The sequence below is a fragment of the Protopterus annectens genome, chromosome 3.part0, assembly GCF_019279795.1.
Source record: "Protopterus annectens isolate FY-2018-M chromosome 3.part0, PAN1.0, whole genome shotgun sequence".
Lineage (NCBI taxonomy): Eukaryota > Metazoa > Chordata > Ceratodontiformes > Protopteridae > Protopterus > Protopterus annectens.
In genome coordinates this window covers 755097052-755122963 of record NC_056731.1, presented here as the reverse complement: position 1 = coordinate 755122963, position 25912 = coordinate 755097052, and the positions used below count along the sequence as shown (strand labels likewise).

Genomic DNA, 25912 nt, shown 5'->3' with positions numbered 1-25912 from the left:
CTGTTTACCCTTTTGCCTTGTTAACTCTGTGGGTAGTGGTGGATGTCTGTGGGGTCACTCTAGAAGTTGTATGCCATTTGTGAGAGGAAAAGAGAGGGACAGAGATCATATCTGAAGTGTTATTAGATTAGAACTTAAGCAGTAAATACCTCCCAAAGAACTAAGATAATTGCAAAATGAAAACAAATGAGATAAGGAGTAACCACCACAGTACATATCTAGAGGATTTAAAAAGTAAAAGATGTACAGAAGTAAAAAGAGTAAGAAGAACACAACAGGATGAAAAGCAACTGAATGAATTTAGAAAGTTTCTGTAAGAGTATTTTGACAATACAAATGAACACATACTGATGGCATTAAAATAACTTCTTTTGATAATAACTGTAGAGTAATCAAATTGTTGGCTCAACATCTGAGGCAAGAAAAGATTGAAAGGATATTAACTAAAATCAGGAATTATGACAATGGCAAGGTACAAGTAAACGCAGGAATATTTATGAATATAATGGTGATGGTGAACTTTTACAGTATGCTATATAAACAAGACGTAGAGGTTGAAAGTGACACACAGGAAATGGTATATATATATATATATATATATATATATATATATATATATATATAGAGAGAGAGAGAGAGAGAGAGAGGGAGACTAATACAACTGTCTTGGTTAACAGACACAGGGAATGGTAACATATCTATAGACTATTACAACTTGTTTAGGTTCATAGGTTCATAGGTTCGTACTAGGCTATCTGCCCTAGGGCATTTATAAGCCTAGCCAGAGTGTATGTGGCCTACACCACCCCTTAGGATGAGAATACTACGCCCTTTTAGGGTTTAGTTTACTATGCCTCTGTCTAGTAGTGACAAAGAGATAACCCCCGGGGTAAACCTACAATCTCCCATCCACTCGTCGAGATTTCTCTTGAATAGAGTCAGTGAGGGGCTCTGCCTAACATGGACTGGGATTCTGTTCCAGAGTGTAGGGAGCCTCTGGGTTATGAATCTGTCCCTCCAGCACGTTCTATTTATTTCTGTGTTGAGGTTTAAGTCACTTGTTCTCGTGGCTCTGATGGATTTGGATTTTCTGAGGTGGAGCATGTCCATTAATTCAGTATTGGACATGGCCTTGTACGTCAGGCACAGATCACCTCTGAGTAGGCGGTATGCGACTGAATAGAGCTGGAGTTTTTTCAGTCGGGCAGCATATGACATATGTTTAAGACCCTTTATCCTCTTGGTGAGGAACTTTTGGGGTCTTTCCAACTGCTGCAGGTGTCGGGTGAGATACATCGCAAATGGGGCATTGTACTCAATCATTGGCCTGATAAGAGAAGAGTACAGGGGCACAATGACCTCTCTTGATCTAGATGTGAAACCCTTCATGATAAGGTGGGCAATATAGAAGGTCTTCCTAACCACTTTGGCTATGTGAGTGTCAAATGAGAGGTTACTGTCAACCTGGGTCCCTAGGTCCCTGATTACCTCTTCCGTACTTAATGGATTACCGCCTATGTGGTAATTTGTCGGTACCTTGTTTTTCCCAAAGGGTATGACTATACATTTTTTGGCGTTTAGCTTAAGGCCATGGCTCTGGCACCAATTATCCATTTCTATGAGGCCTCTCTGAAGGATGTTTGTGTCCGCTGGAGTATCAATTATGGCACCCAGTTTGCAGTCATCTGCGAACTTTGTCAGCCACAATCCTCCTATGTTTGCCTGTACCTCGGAAAAATAAATGCCGAACAAGAGGGGTCCGAGGACTGAGCCCTGTGGGACACCGCTTGTGACTGGCTTAGAGTCTGACATAGCTCCAGCAATTCTGACCCTGTGGGTTCTGTCCTTGAGCCAGTTTGCAACCCATCTTGTGACATATGGGTTTACATTTAAGCTGGTGAGTTTATCTATGATGCCCGAGTGGGGTATTGTGTCAAAGGCTTTTGCAAGGTCAAGGTAGGCTGTGTGAACTGCCTTACCCTCATCAATGGCCTTAGTGACTGTTTCAAAAAAGTCGACCAAGTTCAGAAGGCAGGATCTGCCCTTGACAAAGCCAAATTGGGTAGGATCCAATGTCTGTAGGTCCCCAATGTCTTTGTTTATGAGTTCCATAATGATCCTCTCCATAGCTTTGCAGACCAGGCTCATCAGGCTTATGGGGCGGTAATTTCCAGGGTCCGTAGAAGCACCGCCTTTGTGAAGTGGGACCACTGTTGCCGTACGCCACTCTTTGGGTACGAATCCTGTGGTAAGGCTAAGATTAAACAGCAGCCTTATGTGTGGGTTTAGTTCCTCTTGGAGTGCATGTAGCACACAGCCCAGGACACCATCTGGTCCCATTGATGCTGTGTTTTTAGCTTTAGAGAGGGCGGCTCTCACCTGGGCATCTGAGATGTTAGGGAGGCTACAATCTGCTGGGATAGTTATTTCTCCTTTTGGGGGGGAGGGGGAGGAGAAATTTGCACTGAACCTGTCTGCCAGAATGTTGGCAATGTCAGTGGGTTCAGTGTATTTTGTGTCATTTTGGACTAACTCTGAGCATATCTGGGAGTTTCCACCCAGGTTTCTAACATAGCTAAAGAAGGCCTTGTGATTGTCTTTTGTGTCATTTGCGATTTTTCTCTCAAAGTTGGCCTTGGATGATTTTATGAGTGATCGTAGTTTTTTGCTAGTACTGATCAGAGATGCCTTACCTTTTAGGGATTTTGCTCTGTCATGTAGTAGCTTCCTCCTTCTGTTGTAAAGTTTGTTTATGGCTGGGGTCCACCAGACCAGTTGCCTGCCTTTGGGGGAATGGGTCTTGGTTTTATTTGGGATTGCATGATCCATGCATTCGTGAAGGTGCCCATAGAAGGCATTTGCAAAGCATTCAGCAGTGTGGGTTGTGGTTTCCACTGGCCCAGGGACCTTGAAAGATACCACTTCAGTCTTAAGAAGTGTGAAGTTTGCTTTTGAGAAGTTCTTCACTGTGGTCTTTTGTGCAGAGGGTGGGGGCGGGATGTGGATTTCCAGTGAGATTAATTTATGGTCTGATCTTACCAAAGAGGGATGTACTTCCGGTGTGGAGCATTTTGTCCCCATGTTTGTGATGATCAGGTCGAGTATATTGTCTCCTCTTGTGGGAATGGTGACTAGTTGTTCCATTGCATTTGAGTTTATGAATTCTAAGAACCTTTGGGCTAGAGTGTTGGGGCTTGAGTAATGTTCCCAGTCTATGTTTGGGTAGTTGAAGTCTCCCAAAATGATGGTATTTGGAGAGACATTCATACTCTCCAGTGTCTTCAGAAAGGCTGTGTGGGGTTCCTGAGTTTGAGAGGGTGGTCTGTAGCATGCTACAAACTGTAAGGCAGTTTTGCCTATGGTTAGTTGCACCTGGATAGTCTCCGATGCTTCGTGCGTTGCCACTAACCTGGAGGTGTGGGTATCTTTGATGAAAATGGATACTCCCCCTCCTTTTGTGGTTCTGTCTGGTTAACAGAATTAAAAAGAGGGTACTAATGTCAAAAATAAAGGAAACTTAAATTAAAGAAAAGATGAGGAACCAAAATAACAGGATGACTGCCACCCCAGTAGTGATGGAATTCTGACAGAAGTGTGAATAAAGAAGAAACATGAGATAAAAGCCTGGCTAGTACTTTGGCCTGGTTAGTTGCACCTGGATAGTCTCCGATGCTTCGTGCGTTGCCACTAACCTGGAGGTGTGGGTATCTTTGATGAAAATGGATACTCCCCCTCCTTTTGTGGTTCTGTCTGGTTAACAGAATTAAAAAGAGGGTACTAATGTCAAAAATAAAGGAAACTTAAATTAAAGAAAAGATGAAGAACCAAAATAACAGGATGACTGCCACCCCAGTAGTGATGGAATTCTGACAGAAGTGTGAATAAAGAAGAAACATGAGATAAAAGCCTGGCTAGTACTTTGTAATAATTTTCTGGGTGAGGATGAGCCTTTGACTTTGACAGTAATAGTATTGGTAGTTATACCAAAGGAGGGGAAAGACCGCCTTAATCCCTTGTCATTTAGACCAACTTTGGTTCTGATTCATGATTATGAAGTGTTTATGACAATTTTGTCAAATAAAATGGCAAATATATTGCAAAGAAGAATAATCCTGCACCATTGTGGATTTACAGAAAATAGGCAAGCATTTGACAATATTATCAGAACTGTTATGGTTCAAAAGGATTCAGTGGGTGATAATTCCATAATAATATGAATAGGTATGGATGCTGAAAAAGTATTTGACACAATGAGTTGGGAAATTAAGAATAAATTCATTGAGACATTTGTTTTCCACAAACATGGACAACATTACTATTTAATATCTATATATGCATATAGGTCAAGCTAGTGGGAAGTCTCATGGTGAACTGCCTAAAGCATTTAGTCTTACAGCAGGAGGTAGACAGTGGTATACACTTTTACCATTCCTTTTTGCTTTATATTAAGATCATTAGCCATAGACATAAGCCAATCACACATAATTGTGTGTGTGTGTGTACACACACACACACACACACACACACACACACACACACACACACACATGCACATATATATATATATATATATATATATATATATAGATATATATATATATATAAATATATAAAATTATATATATATATATAGAGAGAGAGAGAGAGATACTGAGAAAATAGCCCTTTTTGCAGACAATATATTATATGTTACCAATCTCGAAAGAACAATTGTTTAAGTTACACTTACCTATAACAGTAGATGTTCAAATTCTTCACTGCTGCAGTAGCCTATGCATTGTGTCTTGCTGAGCAAATGGCAACTGGACAGCTTCTAAAAGCGACATCCCCTCTCATGCCATCACTCTTGTTTTTAGGCTGAGATCTTTTTGGAGGAAGCTATATAAACATCCAGAGTGAATAAAAATCTTCAGGACTTTCATGCCCCTCAGCAAAAATGGGAACTTATCCTGAACAAACTCTCTCTCTTTTTTATGTTTTTGAAGGGGGGCAAGCCCCCCCGTGTCCCTGATATGGGGGCTGCACCTCTCACACTCCCTGAAATTTATATATACCAACTCTGAGAGCGCACTACAGTGAGGAAAAGGGTAAATTTCCCAATCCTCACTGTACTATGATCAGCATTCAAAAGCTTTGAGTTTTCAAAAACTCAATCATATGGTCTCAACCATATGGAGTTCTAGTTTCTGAAAACTCAATCAACTGATAGGGACCCCTATATATATATATATATATATATATATATATATATATATATATATATATATATATATATATATATATATATATATATATATATACCAGAAGAACTATATACAAGAAGGGGAATGGTAGGTGGGTGTGGCTAGTGCAGCAGTGAAGAATTTGAACTGTTATAGGTACATGCAACTTACCCAACTGTGCTATGTTCATCATTGTCACTACTGCACTATCCTGTAGGTACACTACCATAGCTTATCCAATCTGGAAGGAAGACGGCTAAGAGTTCAGAAGCTCCTAGAGAATGGTCCAAGCAGAACTAACTTTGGACCTGAAAAAGGAATCTAGCTTGTAGTACTTTGTAATGTATGGGTGGAGGATCAAGTTACTGCCTCTAGAATACTTCTACGGTCCACCCCTTTCCAGCATGCCATTGTAAAAGCTAAGGATCCAGTAGAATGTGCTTTAACACTTAGTGGAATGGATTTTCCACTAAAATAATAAGTAATATAAAATAATAGTGGAGGACAATCCCCTGAAAATAGTCTGTTTAGGCATGGGTTGACCTTTCTTAGTCCAAAAATAGAAAACAAAGAGGTGGTTGGCTTTCCTAAAGGACTTAGTTCTGCTATGATTGTACATGAGTTGCTTTGCATATCTAGGGTGTGTAGAATCTTTTCTCCTGTTTTTTGACTCTGCCTAAAAACAGCGGGACTGATGCTTTGTTTCAATGTGAATGGGCATGAATGAGGAGTTTGTGTGCAAAGTGACCCTATCCCTATGGAACACAGATAGGGCTCTTCCAGGCTGAGACCTTGCAACTTAGATACTTTTCTTGCAGATGTCAGAGCAATGTGAAGTACAGTTTTCCAGGTAATATACCTCATGTCAGCCTGTTAGGCAGGATCAGAGGGTGACATAATTAGTTTTTCTAACACAATGTTGAGATCCCAAGGAGAAGGAACTTGTCTTCAAGGAGGTCTCAGGTGTAAAACTCCATTTAGACACTGTTTGGCAATAAACAGAGAAGAAAGAGAGAGATCCATGTGCAGACTTGATACGCTCATGAAACAACATCAGCTGACTGCCTAGATGATTCAGGTTTGATACCTCTTAGGGGATTATTTCATGAGGACGTGCAGCAGGTACTGAAGGGGGCAAGAAAGTCTGCCACTCGAAAATCATATACTTGCAAGTGGAACATATTTTCAAGCTGGTCCTTGCCAATGACACATCAGGGATTATCTGCCACTTGTGCTTAAATGTTTGCGTGAGTTACTATCTTCTAATTTCTCTTACGCCTCTGTAAATGTACACTTTGTAGCAATAGGAGAGAAAGCTGCTGGGCAGCTCTAAGATGAGAAAAGAGATATTTGTTAAATTGAGAGACTTTATCCAACTTATCTGCCTTTTTTGGTACTGATGGCTGAGACCTAGGAGCACTGCAGGCAAAACTAAAAAAATTCCTCAAGGCTGGCAGAATAGGAGGAATGGGTGCAGCATGTGGGGCTTCTTGTTCTAATAAATCATAATATCGACCCAGTTAAGGGGGAACAACTAACTGTTCCCTAGCAAACACAACTTTAAGTTTGGAGACGGTCTCAGAAAATGAGAACGTGCCCATATGTTCAAATTCAGGCTCACTGTCAAAAGAATCACAGTGTTGCACTATAGAACCCTCAGCTGGCATAATCCTGTTTTTGTCCAATTAGAATCTTTAGATCAAACATTCCCTGCTTTTGGAGTAGAGGAATAAAAAGTAGGATGAGTCTGCTGGCACCCAGGATTAAAAGTAGGCAACAAACTCCTAGGTAAGATAATAACATAATTTGTAGCCACAGAAACCAACTCCTTGTGGTCAAAATTATTAGCCTTCTGTTTCTTTTTTCTAGGGATGTCTTTTAATGAAGGCCAAGAAGAAAAAGGGATATCACCCAGAGAAGGCATCTCTTTCCTGGCCACTATATCAAGACCCTCCTGGAATGCTTCCAGCACATAAGCTGGATGGTTCTTCCATGCAAACAATGGACACTGGAACAGCGGAACAGGACATGTATGCCAGTTCAGTCCATAGTGGTCAGTAAGGCTACACCAGAGAGATTGAAAGAAAGCAGTAAGTGGTCTGCAAAACCAGCAATGGTCACTGCAGGGTGAACTACCATTTGCTGAAGTACTGACTGAGCCCACGCAAAGGGCAAGGGGCTCTAACTTCTTTTTCTTTTTAAGTACTTTGGAGGAAGGAACAGCAGGACCAGAGTAAGAATCCATGCTGTAGACAGGGAAAAAGCCTTATTGCAGGTAAGCTGCAGTAGAAGGTAGGTCAGAAGCTAAGTTGTTATTTAATATACCTCAGCAGCACACATCCCTTCTAAATTTTTAATTCTCCCACAAAAAGTATCCCAAGCAGCCCACAATTCATTATTCTTAAAAAAATAAAAATAAAAAAAAAAAATGAGCCACTTTTTCCAAAAACACCTATTACAAATTAAACCAGTAGCTTGTCATGGAGTGTGCATAAGCCCTACACTTAAAAACACACAGCTTCTACCCAAACACTACACATTCTGATAAATAAAAAGATATAATTTTAAATCTAGTTTGGTGAAAATAAGCCCCAAGAGCTTACATCAACATCTTGCAATTAGAAAGCAATTTCTAGATAGTAAATGCAATATTTGAAGAATGTCTGACTGATGTTCCTAAAAAAATTATTTTAAAGGAATTAGTGCAATTCTGAGAAAAACAAGTAAAAATAGAAAATGTATTTATTTATTTGACATATGGTTAGTGAGAAAGTCAGAATGGGTAAGAAACGCTTTTTCAGCAGAGGCCCGGGGAGAAACACTTCAATACAAAGAGAACTAACAAATATAATTTTTACATAATTAACAACAGAAACAAAGGCAATTTACAGATGAAACCCAGAAAGGCCATATACATACATTTTTACACGACAAGATTAACAAGCATATCTAACATGCATACGCTTTTACAAAGAATATTAACAATCATACCTGGCCTGCATACATACATTTTGCATAGGAAGTTCAACAAAACATGGCAGATTGGATATTTCTCAGAGTAGGCACAGTTATATCATGAAGGAACAGCATAGATAAATGTTTTAGCGATAAACAGGGACTGTATAATTGATCAGATTATTTGAATATAATACAGACAGCCTCACTTATTAGTAGTAATAGCAGAGAAACATAGTTAGAATTGGAGATAAGGTTTGTGAAGGGTAGCAGTGAAAGGAGAATTGGAAGAATGAAGTTAGAGATTCAGATAGAAGATGATAGGTTGAATCATCAGCAGGGGGTTGATGATTAGGTAGAGTATAGTATGGGGTTACAAGCTGGGGAAGAAAGGAAGGAGAGAATTAGTAGAGATGGTGTTTAAAACATAGATGAAGGTAGATGAAAGGGGACAGGAGGGGAGGAAGTAGGAATGGGATAACAGAACTAGAGTAAGTAATGGGGGTGGGAGTCAGCTAGGTTTGGAACAGGGACAAATACTTGACTTGAGTAGGAAATATTTTAATTTAAGCTTGAAATTCTTGAAGTTTGAGATAGTTCTGATCAGTGGCGGCTGGTGACTTCAAATCAAAGGGGGGCTGCAGGAGACAGCTGAATGGGTGGGGTCAATGGGAATGGGTATGGCCAACTAGAAAGGGGAGGAGCTATGCTCAAAAACAACAAAAACTGTAACTTTAATTAAATACGCTGCCCTGGGTGCCAAACCATCATTATGAGAGTCTAATCAAGACAAAATGAAGTGTAGAAGAAAAAAAATATTTCAGTGCACTTGCTGCATGACAGCTTACTTAATATTTAGATGGAAACAAAAAGGTTGTGAGGCATGAAAAAATAAATTACTTTTTAAATACTTTACTGGAATGCCAGTCAAAATAGAGTATAAGAAAAACAAGCAGCACTCAACTCAAACCACTTCTCCTTGCACTGCAGTTCTAATTATAATTTATATTCAGCTTTATTAAAGTACCAAGTAACATGCTGAAAGTATCAATCTCCGTGATACCCCCACTTGTAAAAATGTTTCTTATCCAAAAAAGACCTGCTGCCTGACAACAACTATCTACTTGTTGTTTCATGGGGAAAACGTGACCAAGTAAAAAATGAAAAGCAAACAAGAAACAAGCTCAACATACATTGCTTAAAGGATTACTGCACAGGTTATGGACCACACACTATAAATTGGCATTCTGTTTAGTTTGCAGGTAACGCCTGCAAAGATGACTGCAAGTCTCCAACATATGTAATGACCTTCTTAAAATAATATAATCCTGCCTTTTATTACAAATACTGTCATATGCATTTCAATACCCAAGGCTTATATGTTATCTAGTTATGTAAGTATTCTCTGCATGGCAACAACAGAAAAGCTTTCAATGTTGGCAGTTCTTTAACAGTATGCTTATTAAAACTTACTTCCATCTTACAATCTCAGACAAACTTACCTGATGGTCATTAAAGCATTACTACTTAAACACAGAGCAACAGGCACTTTCTGAATAATAATAAGCATAAATCAACAGTATAAAAATATGACAGAAACCAGAACATTCTGCAAAATCAAGGACAGATGAAAAGCCACTGTAGTACTTGTGCCTATCTTGGATGGGGGGATACTCTGCACATTTACACTGCATAACTGCTCCTTGCCTTGCTTGGACACATGCAGAGTCACTACATGGGGGAGTGGGGTGCAACAAGTATGTTACAATTTGAAAGGTCTCTGGCTGACTGTGATGGCCCTGACACATTTGTCATACCTCTCAGCCTCAAAGCAAGAAATCTGGACAAAGCCATACATAGAAGTGGGACAAAGGCCCCAAAATAAGGACACTTTTTAAATATTGCTCTTATAAACTTAGAAAGATAATAGAATAGTAGGTCTTGCATTAGTATGAATTTTCTGAAGGGTATGAAATCTAAAATTGAAATGTTTGTCATTATTTTCTAAATTCAGTCTTTAATGATTTGCCACTAATTTGCCAAAAAAAAAAAACACGATTTTATGAAAAATGGACCAAAAATGTGACGCAAAAATATAAAATAGCCACACAGTAGAGCTGGGAACCTGTCAAAGAAGGGACACTTTTTAAATATTAGTACTGCTAACTTGAACAGCTGACAAAATAAAAATCTACATGCATTTCTGAAATAAAAGTAATCTATAACTTTGATTATTACAGTTATTTATTAATTGTAAACCCTCCATGTTTTATTCCAAAATTGCCATTTTGCAGAGGGATTATTAGGGGAAGAGCAACATTTTGAGCCAAAGTCGGGGACAGTTGAGAGGTTTGGATATGCCTAATTCTATAAAGCAATTTATTTGCATGTACCTCTCAACCTGTTAATGCAGGAAATCTGGACAAGGCCAAATATATTGGGGGAACATATAAACAGTACTAAAAATTGCTCTTGTATAAACTGAGACAGTTGATAGAATAACAGGTCTTGCTTTAGCATGCATTTTTCTGAAGGTTATGAAGTCTGAAACTCAGTGTCTGTCATTATTTAGTGACTTCATTCCTAAATGATTTGCTAGAAAACCACAAATTTTGAGGAACAAACAAAAAATAAGAAGCAAAAATCAATTCATTCTGCATATATCTGGACAGTTATGAGGTATAGTTCAGCCGGGGCAGTCTTTGAGTTTGCTGCCCTTCCCCCCTCACAGAATCATGGTCGAATGGAGCCTCCCCCCTGCAGCCATTCCAATGAACCATTACTTGGCTATTTCACCCCATTTATCATAAACACTAATGAGCATACTGCTTTACTTCTGCGAATATTTGGACTTCATTTTAAAGTTTTATTTTGCATTTTACAGCGCAAACACTAATAGATATCTGCTAAACAAAGCAATGCAGTCTCACAATGAAAACAGACTTAGCATTAAAACTTCTCTGCCCTTGAAACTCACATTCATTGAAACTCACATTCAAAGAAAATACATTTTGCCAGTGGCAGATAAAGATTAACTTTGGGTTTGGGCTGTTTTCAAATCACAGGCCCCTTCACACGAAACATACACATGCTCCTTCATACACCTTCCCGATTGTATTAAATTATATTCCTTGTACAATACAGTACAGTTTTAGAGGGCATTTTAAATTTATTGTTTTTAATTTTTTTCAGTAAACAATGAAACAAAATGCATGCAGCAATAATGACAAAACTGCCCAATTCAGAACATTTCCATCTTAAAAGTCTACTCAAACTTCTACAGTCCACCAGTATCAGTAAATATGCACAATCTCTGAAGAAGTAAAAGTCATCTAAATAATTCCACATTAAAGAGATCTGTCACTAATGAAGAGGCTGCTGCTAGCAAATAACTTTATATTTCATTGTTTTATCTACAAATAAAGTACCTATTGCCCTTGAAGAATAAATTGCCTATTGTACACTAAAAATATGATAAGCTAGTAATATTACAATAGGGAATGAATGGCAAACCGATAGGTTCATAGTTACTAGGTATCTTCGCCAAAAAGGAGTGCAGCATCCACCCCCTTTGCAACACAGTACAGTATCAGCAATGCATCTATCTACTGTGGGAGTAGAACCCACAGCCTTCTGCATCAAAAGCAAGTACACTACCGGTTGTGCTATTAACAATACAAGCCAACCATCATAAGCAGCACTAAACTTTTGCTCCCCTGCAGCTCTCAGCTCCTTGTAAAACCTACTCACTCAGCTGTATCTCTGAACTTTGCAGCACAAGAAATCTGGAAAAAGCCAACATTTATTGGGTGGGGGTGACAAAAGCCCAAAAACCAGGGACACGCTTTAAACATTGCTTGTATAATTTTGGAAAGTTGCTAGAATAAAATGCTGTGTTACCACCATACATTTCACTGCCAGTTCTTAAACTCAAGACCCTGTGCAAAACAGTCAGAGCAACATACCACTATGTCAAATCAGCTGTTTTGTGAAAGAAAGGAAGACTGAAACTTAAATAGCTACCATTTAGTGAATTCAGTTCTCACCATAGCTGTCAACCTCTTAGCACAAAACACCTGAACAAAGCCAATAATGGGGGAATACAGCCCCCAAACATATTCAGTGAATTCATTTCTCACCATAGCTCTCAACCTCTTAGCACAAAACACCTAGACAAAGCCAGTAATGGGGGAATACAGCCCCCAAACATATTCAGTGAATTCAGTTCTTACCATACCTTTCAACCTTAGCACAAAAAACCTGGACGAAGCCAATAATGGAGGAATACAGTCCCAAAAATAGGGACAAATTTCAAATATCCATCTTATAAACTTAGAAAATTGCTAGAATAAAAGCTTTTGTGTTACCAAGTACTTTCTGAATATGAAGTCTGAAATTCAAATGCTTGTCATTTTTATTTAACATTTGTTAACCACAAAAGTCTGACTTGGAACAAAAGCCAATTTTCAGCAGAGGCCCAGGGAAAAACACTCCAGACAGACACATGTCTTTGTAAGATGGAAGACACCAGAGGAAATCCTCACAAACACAGGGAGGACATGCAGACTCCACACAGAAGGCACCCCAACCAAGAATCAAACCAGAGAACCTGTAGCTGTTAGCAACAATGCTACCACTGCACCAATGCACTACTGATTTTGCAAAGACACAAAAATACAGAAACCAAATATTTTATGAGGAACAGAACAAGTATGAGGAAAAAATCAACAATTTTTTTACAAATGGAGGTGAGTAGGGAATTCAGGCTCTTGCCACTTGGACCCAAGGTACAAAGTTCAAGCCTATTCTCTACCCACCACCATATAGCACTTGGGGCATTACACACGCACACAAGAATATCTATACAGTAACTACACAGGGATTCATGGCAACATTGTAGGACAGTCTGCAATACATACAGGAAACATGTAAAGTATCTAGGAGATTTACTAGTAAAAGGTCACACACTACAAGGCTATCATGTTAGCAAGGCATATGAGAAGGCAAAAGGACAGCACACATCAGTTCAACTAATGATCTGAAACCTGACTGCATATTTCTGCATCTGGGCTTCTCATATACTTTGTTACAATTCTGTTGTGTAGTATCTATGATGTCACAAATCATATGCTAAAAACATTGTTTTTTTGTTCTAGTCCATAAAGCCCCATTGGCAGAATATCAGCATGTGAGCAAAGCAAAAACAATGATAGGGCAATGTGCCATAAGATACAAACATTCACCTCGGCATGAGTTTCATTTCTGCAACATTTCACAGATACAAAAGGTTGCTCCACTCAGATCACTCAAAAGGTCATTCACATCTGAGCTGTGCCAGCCTAGAAAAAACTGATTTAAGAATAAGTAATAAAATGTACACATCATTCATCTGATTATCTCTACTACAGACCCAAACAAGAATTATGCAATTGTACATCTGCTGTCATTTATATTCACATTTATTGTACAGTAATGCTGCACTAGAAAGAGATATTTCAAACAACTTAAATAGGGATAAGTCTTAGTTTGCCTCAAGCAAAAGCATTCATAAATGAATAAAATTAATCAGCATTCAGGACTGGCATCTGAATGTATGCATAATAACTTTAATAAACTGTTCGAGCACATCATGCTGAGTTACCTTTTTATATTGCTTCACTCAGAATAAAGACATGCATGCACATAACTTTTTTAAGACTTGTACACAGTCTCCATTTTTTTTTTTTTTTTTTTGCAAACAGTTCAAAACTTTATGACAGACAAGTGCTTCAGATTCCTTGTTTCACTGAAGGGAAATAACTTTCTCTTACAACTGTCATCCTGTACTGTACTTTAACAAGTGGTGTTTAGTAGTTTCAGTTCCTGTTTTACATACTATGTCGTTTTCTTAATAGTAAAGTTATTGCTTACTTTACCTTTTTTCTTGTCCTAAAACAACGCATTTTGCTGGGTTCTGGTTGTTACATCCAAAAACGTGGCTTCTATTGTGCCATGACGGTACACCATCCTTCTTGAACTCTGCCTAAACTAAACTTGACGCCATTGACTGAACCTGTGCATGGAGGTTGAATATCCAAGTCACCCATGCAGTCCAATCAAATCCAGCCCTGCGATAGCAAGCATGTACTAAATCCAGCTCCAAGTCACCCGCACAGTCAAATCCAGCCCCGCGAGAGCTCAAAACTCACCTCACCTCTCTCCTGATTGGTCTAGCCTGTAGATGAAACAGTCCAAAGATCCTCTGTTCTGTGCGGTCATCACCGCACAGACTTCTGGCCATCTGCGGGGCAGAGATGCCTTCCTTTCTATCTGGACTGCTGACAAAGGCAGTCTAGAGTTCTGTCTCGAGTTGCCAGTGCGTGCGTGCATGTGCAGATTTCCGGCACTCGCAATTTTAAATATTTTTTTTCTTTTGTTTTCTTTACATTTTTGTTTGTTTTCTTTTTGTTTTCTAGGTGGGGGGGCTGCAGTCCTGCAGTCCTATAGTACGAGCCACCCCTGGTTCTGATATATAAGGGCAATACATTCCATGGTTTGGCCACTGAGTAGGAGTACAGACATTGTCCAGCAGTTTTGTTTGGTTTATATAGAATTAAAAGCTGTTTGCCTTCACAGCGGAGAGCCCGGCTAGGTGTGTAGATTTGGAGTATTGAATTTAAGGCAGGACAGACTTCAGGCTTATAGATAATTTTATGGGCAACTGTTAGTTGGAGGTAGTTTAGATGTTGGGGCGTTCGAGCCAGTTGAGGGGGATAAGAGCAGTACAGTGCTGTTTATAGTACGATACGCCTGTTGCAAATTTAGTGATTTTATTGTAGCAGGATTCAGGCTTGCTTCTTAGTGTATTCTGAAGGTTGGTTAAAATGGGGGCACCATATAGTAAGGAAGGTAGCAGGTAGATTGGGGCTAATGTTATTTTGGTGGCTGTATCCATGAAGTTTTTGTGCCGATAGAGCATCCCTAGTTTGTGGTGTGTTTTGTTCATAGTGTTATGTGTATGAAGGTGAAAGGTAAGTTTATTGTCTACTGTTACCCCTAGTAATTTGGCATGTGGAACTACTTCAATTTCTATGTTATTTAGCAAATATATCTTGAAGTCAGTTGAGAGTGCCCTTAGTGTAAAAAGGAAGAGTTTGCTTTTTTGGGACTAAGTAATAGCTGTGCATTATTGAGCCAGGACTCAGTGGAGGAGAAGGCAGTTTGGGTTATTTGTCTAAGATGTACTATGCTGTTGGAAGAGGACATGAGAGTTGAGTCATTGGCATATTGGATTAGGGAGCTTTGACAGGAGGCAGTATGGAGACTATTTATGAAGGTACTGAATAGTGGGGGTCCAACTATGGATCCTTGTGGAACTCCTGTTTTGTTGGTTAGATATTGAGAGAGATAGCCTTGACATTTTACACATTGTTGTCTTGTTAGATAGGTAGGTAGAAAACCACTGTTGAGAGGGTCGAGAAAGACCTAAGGGAAGAAAGTTGCTTTAAGGGTTTGGGGTGTGAGACAGTGTCAAAGGCTTTCAATAGATCAAGAAATAGTGTTGAGGTTAGCTGGCCAGAGTCTCTTATTCTGTTAATTGTGTCCATGAAGGATATTACTGTGGTTATTGTGCTGGTCTGAAGGCATGTTGGGTGGGTGTAAGTATTCTGTTGTGGATAAGGTGGTCAAGGAGTTGTTTGTATGCACACTTTTTAAGAGTTTGTAAACAGGAGTTAGGATGGCAATGGAGTGGTAGTTAGACAATTCATTCAATTTTCCTCCTTTGTGTAAAGGGAATACAATTGATTTTTTCCAGAGGGAGGGGTTGTGGGATTCAATGATGGATCTGTTGATAAGAATACTGACTGGGTAGGGAATGGCATTAGCAGCCGTTTTCAAGTATTTGGCTGGGGGGTTGTCAGTGGAAAGAGAGTAAGGTTTTATATGTTGTAGTAGGATGTATATGTAGCTAGTGGGTACAGGTTGCAGTGAGAGCCTTGGAGGTTGAAACGATGTAGTTAAAATACACTTACTTTAATAAAACAAGTAGAGTGGAAGAGTACTTTTGTTTAAATCAAAATTTGCCTATGTTACAAGTGATAATTCAATAAAGGTGTTAAAAAGATTGCTGAACCAGAAGAGCCTTAGAGATGCATCTGAATGAGATGGCAAGAAAGTACTGAAGATTGTTAGTCACTCTAGCTGTTTATATAGTTCTCTCCCCCCCAAAAAGTGATCAATTTCAGCCATAATGACATTGTGGGAGGAGGTGAAAGCTTTTGGAAGCTGGCCTGTTGCTCTGTCCTTGTCAGGATACAACCCACAGACTATTGCAACAGTGAGAATAATGAATATCATGATATAAAACTCATTTGATAAACTGAAGTATTTTAATAGTATCACAGGATAATGCTAAAGCAAAGGTTTTGACCTGGTACAGTGTTTTTCCTTTTTATGGGATCAAGAGAGAATGAGATACTTGGTTGAAATGAGATGTTGAAAAAGTATATAAGGAATTATGGGATGTAGCTAAAAAGATAATAAGTAAGATAATACTATGGAAACTGTGATTTAAAGATGCTGCTAATAAAATTCAAGAGATTAAGATGTTTTTGGGCCTGCTGGTTCTGTATGTAAGTCAGGCTTATATGTATCAACTAAATAGCCAGATACAGAAGAATATGGAAAAGGAAATTAAGACGCTTATTTGGGATAACAAAATAGAAGAATGTTAAGGGAAAAAATTATACTGACTAAGGAACAGGGTAATTTGAGGTTCCCAGATCTAGAGGCATACTATAAGACCATGCAACTTAGATTAGCATATTTAATTCTGGATATGAACTATGTGCTCAAATGGCAGCACATGATAGCATTGAGCTCAACAAGGAAATAACAGGGCCACAAGTCAACATTTGGGAAAATCCAGGAAATTAATACCAAGAATAGTATGTACAACCTCATACAAATAAAAGTATTAAGTAAGTCTTTACATCAATAGGTTATATTATATATAGAAATAAGAAAGACAGGAGAGACTGTCAAGAGCTGTGACACCTGTGCACTGGCTCAGCAATCAAGGAGCCTCAATCCTCACCACTAACACCAGTGAGTGGTGTCCACATTGGGAGGGATAACAAATACACACCCAGTAAAGTACAATTTTCCTTAAGAGCACACAGAGATCACACTCAGTCTGGGACTGGTTTCTCCCTTTCTCTTCAGATTCCCAATAAGACTCCCCACTGGCACAGCTGTAGGGTTCAGATCTCAGCCTAGTGGTCAAGCTAAAACCTCCAGCACCCTCTCTGTCCAACCAGTGCTTCTTGTCTCTGCCCAAGTAGCTGACACACACACACACACACACACACACACACACATACACACACACACACACACACACACACACACTTTGATATATGAGTTATATACAAACACACAGACACTCCTGGGGAAGGCTGGCACAGGTTCTCCAGCTATGCCCCTTCTGCCCAGATTATACGGTAGTACCACTAGCCACCAACCACTAATATCAGTTACTAATAAGACCCTTGTCAAAGGGTGTCCAATTATTACTGTGCAATATTATTATCCAAATGGCAAGTGTGATGAACAGCAAGGCTTATTTGGAGTGGCTTGGACAGTATCACTATATACATCCAATGTACTCTATAGCTTAAATTATCTCTATGTAAAACAGCCACAGTTGAAAGGTTTAAAAATATTTAATAATAAATAATAAGAACACAAGACAATACTTCTTACTACACAGTGCTAGTCAAGAGTTCAGAGATCACACAGAAATGCTTAAAATAATACAGTAGAAACGTTCTGACATCAATACAGAAAACAGCTAGACTATACTTCCTATTTCCTATCTATATCTAAGAGCAAACATAGTTCTAAAATAAACTTACATATAATGAAAGGCAGTGCGGGTGATGTTGTCAGTTCTGAAAACAAATGCAAAATGCTCTGATTCTCTCTCTCTTTCTGTCCTTAAATTGATAACACAGTACCACTGACTCATTTCAGATTATATCATTATTCTCTGTTTCCCAGGCTAACAGAAACTCAGAGTGTAACAGCCATTTTGATCTTGCAGCTGGCCAGGAAGCCAGAGCAATAAAAAACATTATACATGTAAATTCTAGCCATTAACTCTGGTCTCAAAACATTAGGAAGAATTCCTTCATTCAGACATCTCGGCTCTGACTTTTGAGATCAAACAATTATACAATGCTTGACTTATCAGCTTTCCTCCAGCAGAGTGCAATGTGGTTACATTTTTGAAGTTCAACATTTACCATAATTTTCTTACATTTAAGAAAACAAGCATGTGGCTTACATTAATATTTACAAATGACAGAATTATCTACAAAATCCTATCTAGTTAGGCTGGCAGTTTTCACATATCTTCACGTGAGCATTTGGAGAAGAAGGAACAAAGAACTGAGATTTAGGGAGTGGATGGTAAAATAAGATGAAGTATTCACATGGGATGAAGCTCGACACAACTTTGAGTTGCTGAGCTCAGATCAGGGTGCATATACTGGTCTAATATTAGAGTTCATGGAAGATATGAGGAGAATGGGAAGTCATTTTGTTAAACCACAAATAGCAGATTTTATAACTGATTCTAAAACAGACTGGAAAAGTACAATAAATTAAACATATAAGGCAATATTAGGTTTGAGAAGACAATACGGTACAAAGGTAAAAACAGTATAGAGAGAATGATTCAATGATGATATTTACAGATGAACAATGGAGGGAAATGTGCTTTATTTATGTATTTGTCTTTGTTTAGCAGACACTGCTAAGAGTAGAGATTACAAACTTAATAGGATTACATATATCTAGTCAGTCTGTAACAAGGAATGGGATATAACACCAAGAAAGACAGTATACAGAAATGATATGATGAGAACTGGGGGAGTGGGTAGCAGTGTATGAGAGAAAAAGGACTAAATTTGACACTGTATTATAGGGTGACTGGCAAATGAAGGAGAAGGAAAGAATGTGAATACAAAGAGTGGTGAGGTAGTTCCATCTTCCAGGTAATCAGGCTAAAGGGTGAAAGAAAGGCACTTGGTAGATACATGCATTCCTAAATCTTCAGATACAATCAGGAAAGGGGAGAGAAGCTAAAACCAAAGACCCGGCTTTGTGGTAGTTGGAAAATGGTGACAATAAAAAGAGAATTTCAGTTTAATAGAATCCATATGGAATATTCAAGCATTCTGGATATGAAGAAATAAAGGAATAGATTTTTTTTTACTTCTTTTTGGCTTCCCACAACTGACTATCAACTGCTCCGAGTTTCGTTTCTCATCTAATAGATCTAACCACCTGACCCAACTTGGGCTCTCTTGGGATAATGCCAACTCATGTCAGGGACTGGTGAGGACATCAAGGACCATGGGTCAGTGAAACACTGCTGTTGGAGAGTGTTTTCTACTAATTCCTTACCATTGCCCACACCCAATAACACCCTGAGGGCTGGGTTTACAATGGGCATCAGCAATGAACCACCTCTTGCCATTCAAACAGTTAATATGTTTGTTTTTATGGCTTTATCTCTCTACACCACTAGCACAAGCTATAGATAATGAAAAAGATGGAGCAAATCACCAGGAAATCTTCATGTGAAACACAGAAGTGGGACAAGTAATGAGAGGCTGTGGGTCATTGTATTAACCAGCTAGGGAATGATAACAGAGGGGAACTATGTAGGATAGTGCATTACTCTTCATAAGAGCAGACAAAAGGATTTGTTGCAGAAGTAATGGACACCAGCAACAGTGTAAGTTGGTAGCAGCAGCAAGGAGCAAAAACAATTCTGTGATTCACAACAACAGAGGGAGACTCAAGGAGTAGGAATATCATTTTCTCCCTTTGTAAAACTTTGTGACACACTGTGCCCAGTTCTGGAGGCCCTAAAAGGAAGAGGGCACAGCATGTATGGAGAGATGAAATAAAAAGACAATAGAATGGTTAAAGGTTCCATATGAGGAAATACTGAAAGGGTACGATAGAGTTCAGTGGAAAAAAGAGGAAAAGGTGAGATATGATATGGGGAGACATAGTAATCACAGGTAAATGTGAGGTGATGTAGCAAAAAAGGAAGGACATGGCATAAAGTAGAATGAATAACTGTTAATTGAAGATGTCAAGGCTTATTCTGGATTAGAGAGAGAAATCTACACCATTGAAGACAGATGGAATGAGTTCACAAAAATGGATGCAAGAGGTTAAAACTAAAGACAATTTCAAGAAAGCAGTGGATAAATGACTCATTAGTACTGGAGCAGGAAGATGTAGCTGCAATAAAACAGGCAAAACTGATGGATTGAAAAGACTCAGTTCAGTCTTCTGGCTATAGTTTTATGAGAATGACCACAAACATGCACACATATATCTATAGATATTGCTACAGACATACACAAATTCACACACACACACACACACACACACACACACACACACACACACACACACACACACACACACACACACACACACTATAGATATTGCTATAGACATACACAAATTCATAAACACACACACACACATTTTATATATGTATATATATATATATATATATATATATATATATATATATATATATATATATATATATATATGTATAGGTCCCCTTCACATGGTTGACTTTTCAGAAAGTCAACTTTCATATGGCCGAGACCATGTGATCGACTTTTGAAAAGCCGACCAAGAGGAACTGCTATCTCCGTACAGTGCAGAATGGGAAATTTTCCCTCTTCTGCACTGTAGTGCGATCTCAGAGTTGGTATATTTAAGTTACGGAGGTGTGTGGGTGACAGAGACCCTCATGGGGTGGGGGTGCAGGGGGGCACCCAACATACCTCTCAAGTGTACCTCATTACGAGGAACATACCTCATTTGGGGTCTTAAAAAGTTCATGTTCCTCGAACTTCCTCAAAGTTCCACATTGAAAGAGTCTGTCACACATTCAGTGTTAGGAATTTTTTTAAGTGAAATTCATGGTAAATAGAAATTAATCATATTAATTAATTAAAGGATCTTCTTTATAAGCAAAACCAGCATATTTTAACCATCCTATGACCTTCTTAGTTGAAGTTGTTAGCAAGCCATTAGTATGTGTTCCACATTTTGCCCATTTGTTCCACATTATGAGGGCGAGTGTTCCTCATTTTGGAGATGGAAGGTTGAGAGCTATGGCACACACACACACACACACACACACACACACACACACACACACACACACACACACACACACACACACACACACACACACACACACACACACAAACTACTGCAGGAAATAACTTTCCTTTGCTCATAAGTTGTCTAACAGGTGCACTGACTCCCAATATATTTGCACAAGCAGAGCACTTTGATGCAGTACAACCATTAAACCTGAGGCATCAGCTTATGGGCTACTCCCAGATTACACACAGCAAAGTATTGCCTTTGAATCTTTAATGAGAAGAATTAAGAATTACACTAAAAGCTGATTAGATGTTATATCATGTTCTTCTAGTAACGCACTACATCGTGTACTGATATTCTAACATTATAAAATGAACTATGTGCATCCTAACCATCATCTAGAAATGCTGGGAAACAGGAACATTTCTAATTCATAAAGCTGAAGAAGTTGTACCATTTTGATGAGCAGTTATGCTCCTTAACTGAGAAATGTCCAGAATAATAAATAATTATATACCAAACAAGATTATGATTTCATCTAAGGAACAATATGGCTTACCTTAATTCCCTTTTGCCCTTTAATACCATATCCATTTCTCCCATCTATGCCCTGTATACAGCAAAACATAAATGCAAAATTAAAATGTGTCTGTTTGGTAGCAGATGCCAACACAATAGCTTAAAAGTTATCAAATGTAAAAATAGTTTCCATAGTGACAACTTTGATAACATGAAAAAAATTGTTTCCATTGTGACAACTTTGATACAGTCATACTAATTTCATTTGTAAAGCTCATGTCCCATTTACAAATGTTACATTTAGAAAGGACAGGCTAGTCACTTGTAAATCAGCTCTTTACCAGGTTATTTATCACGATCATCTGCATATATATGTGGAAAAATGTAACACAGTATGAACAACAAACATTTGTCAATGACAAATGCGTTTCTATAACATTGACCATATTTTAACTAATAGCAGACAATGTTCTCTGTGGTATTTTGATTTATGCTGGTTGCTTAATAGTGTTATGGTTGAACTGGAATTGAAAAAGGGGGGAATCACAACAAGCACTATTGTTATTACATTATTAAACAATGATTCTGTAAAATAATTACAAAGTAGGAACTAAGATGCCAGTCCTATGACCTGGTTTGAATTGTCAAATTTGTGGTGCTGTGGTCTCAGTTCATTACTGGTACCAGAAGCCCAGCGTTGTACAGAGTGCCCTACACAGTGCATTGTGTATAATGGGAAGGTAGCTCTGGTATAACACAACAAAAAAACAAAAAAAACCCAAAAAACATGAGGAACTTTTTAAAAGAACAGAAAAATAAACTGAATAAATCAAGATAGTGGATGTCATTTTATACTACCGTGTAATGATATGCTTTTGAGTGGCAGATAAACCGATTTGCAGACATTGGATTCAGTTGTATTATACCAGCTGGTGCTCTGCTTTAGTGGTTGCCAAAACATTTCTAGCTCTTTAGGCTTAGATGACATACATTTTGCAGTCTAAGACTATGATGCATTGAAGTTAGCATTGGAAAATTAATCTGAGAATGTACTGTGGGAACAGACCCCATAGTATTCTGGTCTTTCATTATTAAAGGTAAACGTACTACCTGTTGAGCTACAGACACTGATAATGCTTTGCTTAAACAAGTGTGACTCAAGACAAACAGAAATCTTCACAAAATGAGGTGCAAATCAAACAAGCAGAATAAATCAAAATAAGCAAATGAATGATTTTTATAGTTGTCTATCTATAGTATCAACAGTATTTTTTATTTCTTTGCCACCCCCATTTTGTGCAATATAGCTAAAAAAACTGTACTTAGACCCACACAGATAATCTTGTAAAATGAAATGAGCAGAAATTCAGCTCAGCTGCACAGAATTTACTGATAGATGAAATACATGCAAAATGGAATTACATAGCAGAAAAAAATGACTGAGGAAAATAACGGGAGGTGAGACTACAATATTTGTGTAGACATTTATGTCATTTAAAATTATAAAACAAGAAATATATCACAAAAATTTGTCTAGGACATCTTGCTAATAAACTTCAAATCGTATCATTCATCAAAATTGTTTAACAGTAACAATGTTCATAATTGCTACTCAAAATTAAAACAAACATTGGAATCAAAACCAGTGAAGCTAAAGTCTTTTATTTAAGGTAAATCATCTCTCCTTTCTGTAACAATTTAAACATTTCTGGAAAGGTATAAAACGCATCTCCTTGTGCATTTTTTTAAATTATATTGTTCTAGTTTCCTTCTGCCTGAAATTATATCTCCAATCCAGTAAAATTAAAATTCCCCCAAACTCTTTTCAGCTATTTTCAAATACTCCCACCGTCATTTGCACAATCTGATTAACAAGCTCCATTTTACTTCAAAACAATATCATCAAAGGCAATTAAAGAATTCTTTAACAACTTATGCTGTACCTGCAAGTAATGCTTTCATAAACTGTAAAACTGCTTCATTACAGATTTGACATTTTATGCAAACTTCTCACTTTCATCTCTAACCTACTTCTCATCACTAATATAATATAATTATGCATAGCTCCAAATATTGCCTTGTTATCTCGCTTCCAAAAATTACCAGCCCTTCCTCATTAAATGATTTTTGTCCTAGTTCCAATATTTTCCTATAGCCAATTTTTTGAAAAGCTCTTCTAGCAACAAAATAGACAAAATTTAAACTTCCAATATTCTTATTAACAAACAATATGGCTTTCAACTCAGATAGAGTACAAACATTGCCATATACTCATTTAAAGACAAAAAATAATTTCAAACATGGAAAATGATCTACCTAAGGGCACAATCTTTCTAGACCTAAAAAAAGTCTCCAGCAATGTCAGTCATAGCTTAATAAGTGCAATCTTAGTTCTTGCAGCTTTTGTGATTATATATGTGTAGGTTTGAATACCAAAAATTCACTGGGAGTCCACCAATGAGAGGAATATAGATGTTTAATGAAGAAAACCAGCAGCACAACGAAACAATAGCAATTCCAACAGCACAACGAACAAAAGCAATTTAACGCTTCAAATGACAAATAGCGTTTTCGTAATCCTTCATCAGAATAATGAAGCATATCACTGTGGCTGCCTTATATCCCTAGTCCAATTAAAATACTAATAGTAAAATTGATTTAATTGACTGATATTAATTAAATTAATGAAATAATTAACCTTAAAAAGCCAATAACTTGTACTAAAATACACAGTGAACAATATTAAAACTTTATCTGAACCACCATTAAAATACATTACTTTAATATATTTTCATGTGTAAATACATATGTTGTACTCACGGCTACTTCAATAATGTGAATGTATATTTATAAAATCTGTTAAAAATTGGTGTTTTAATATCAATGGTTAATTTAAAATAAGAATCCAAAAAATCAAAAAAAATCATAATTTTGCCTGTCTTAGTTTTAATACAGGTTTTAGATAAACCATGTCATTCAGACCTGGAGGGCTGGATGCTTCTAACCAAAGTTGCCAATACAGTTCACGATATTCCAGGCGTGTTTTCCACATACCACCCCTCACATCTTTACCTACAGTTTCAAGAACAAAAAATGTGTACTTTGCTCCATTACAATTTAAGAAATGCCTGTATAGTGCATTGTTCATATTTTGCTTGCTAATTTCATAGTGATGCTCGTAGATTCTATTTTTTAGTTTCCTTTCAGTCTTGCCTATGTAAAAAGAATCGCATAATTTACATAGAGCAAGATATACTAGACCATAGGTATGACAATTTGCATAACATTTACTATACAGTTTCTTATTTCTACTAACTAATTCCAATTGGGATGCGTTATACAAAAAACTACACTGCGAGCAAGACCCACATTTATATGTCCCAAATTTCCTACCCCTGTTGGCAGAATAATTTTTACTACTTGATTCAAATAAGTTTTTGAAATTCATATCCTTCCTGTATGTGAAATTCAAAGGACTGTCTCGTAATATGTCAATATCTGTAATATCCTGAAATTTTGACCATTCTCTTGAGACCACATTCTTAATAATCCCAGAATCCCCATTATAGTCCAGGATAAAGGTATCATGCTTATTACTATCAGCTAAGGAATCCTGAACTGGATGTATAATGTTGTTAGATACTTTTCCCAGAATAGGAGAAAACCTGTCCTTTCTACCTTCATTAACTTCATTTTTCATTGCTTCAATAAGGAAAAGCGGGTAACCTCGGTCAAGAAACATATTACTAATTGTTAACCTCGGTCAAGAAACATATTACTAATTGTTTCACATTCTATACTGAAAGTATCTTCTTCTGAGGTCATCCTGCTTGCTCTAACAAGTTGCCCTTATTTGATAAAAGGGCAACTTGTTAGAGCAAGCAGGATGACCTCAGAAGAAGATACTTTCAGTATAGAATGTGAAACAATTAGTAATATGTTTCTTGACCGAGGTTAACAATTAGTAATATGTTCTTGACCGAGGTTACCCGCTTTTCCTTATTGAAGCAATGAAAAAT

At 37.8% G+C, this 25912-nt stretch overlaps 1 protein-coding gene across 1 annotated transcript in view; it reads right to left on the bottom strand.

Annotated features, from left to right (window-relative positions):
• Positions 1–25912, bottom strand: part of LOC122796926 (collagen alpha-6(VI) chain-like) — a 1619258-nt gene that overhangs the window by 323829 nt on the left and 1269517 nt on the right. The window contains exon 30 of the mRNA XM_044065693.1: positions 21934–21984. Coding sequence (XP_043921628.1) covers positions 21934–21984 — 51 coding nt within the window. The remainder of the gene's footprint in view (positions 1–21933; positions 21985–25912) is intronic.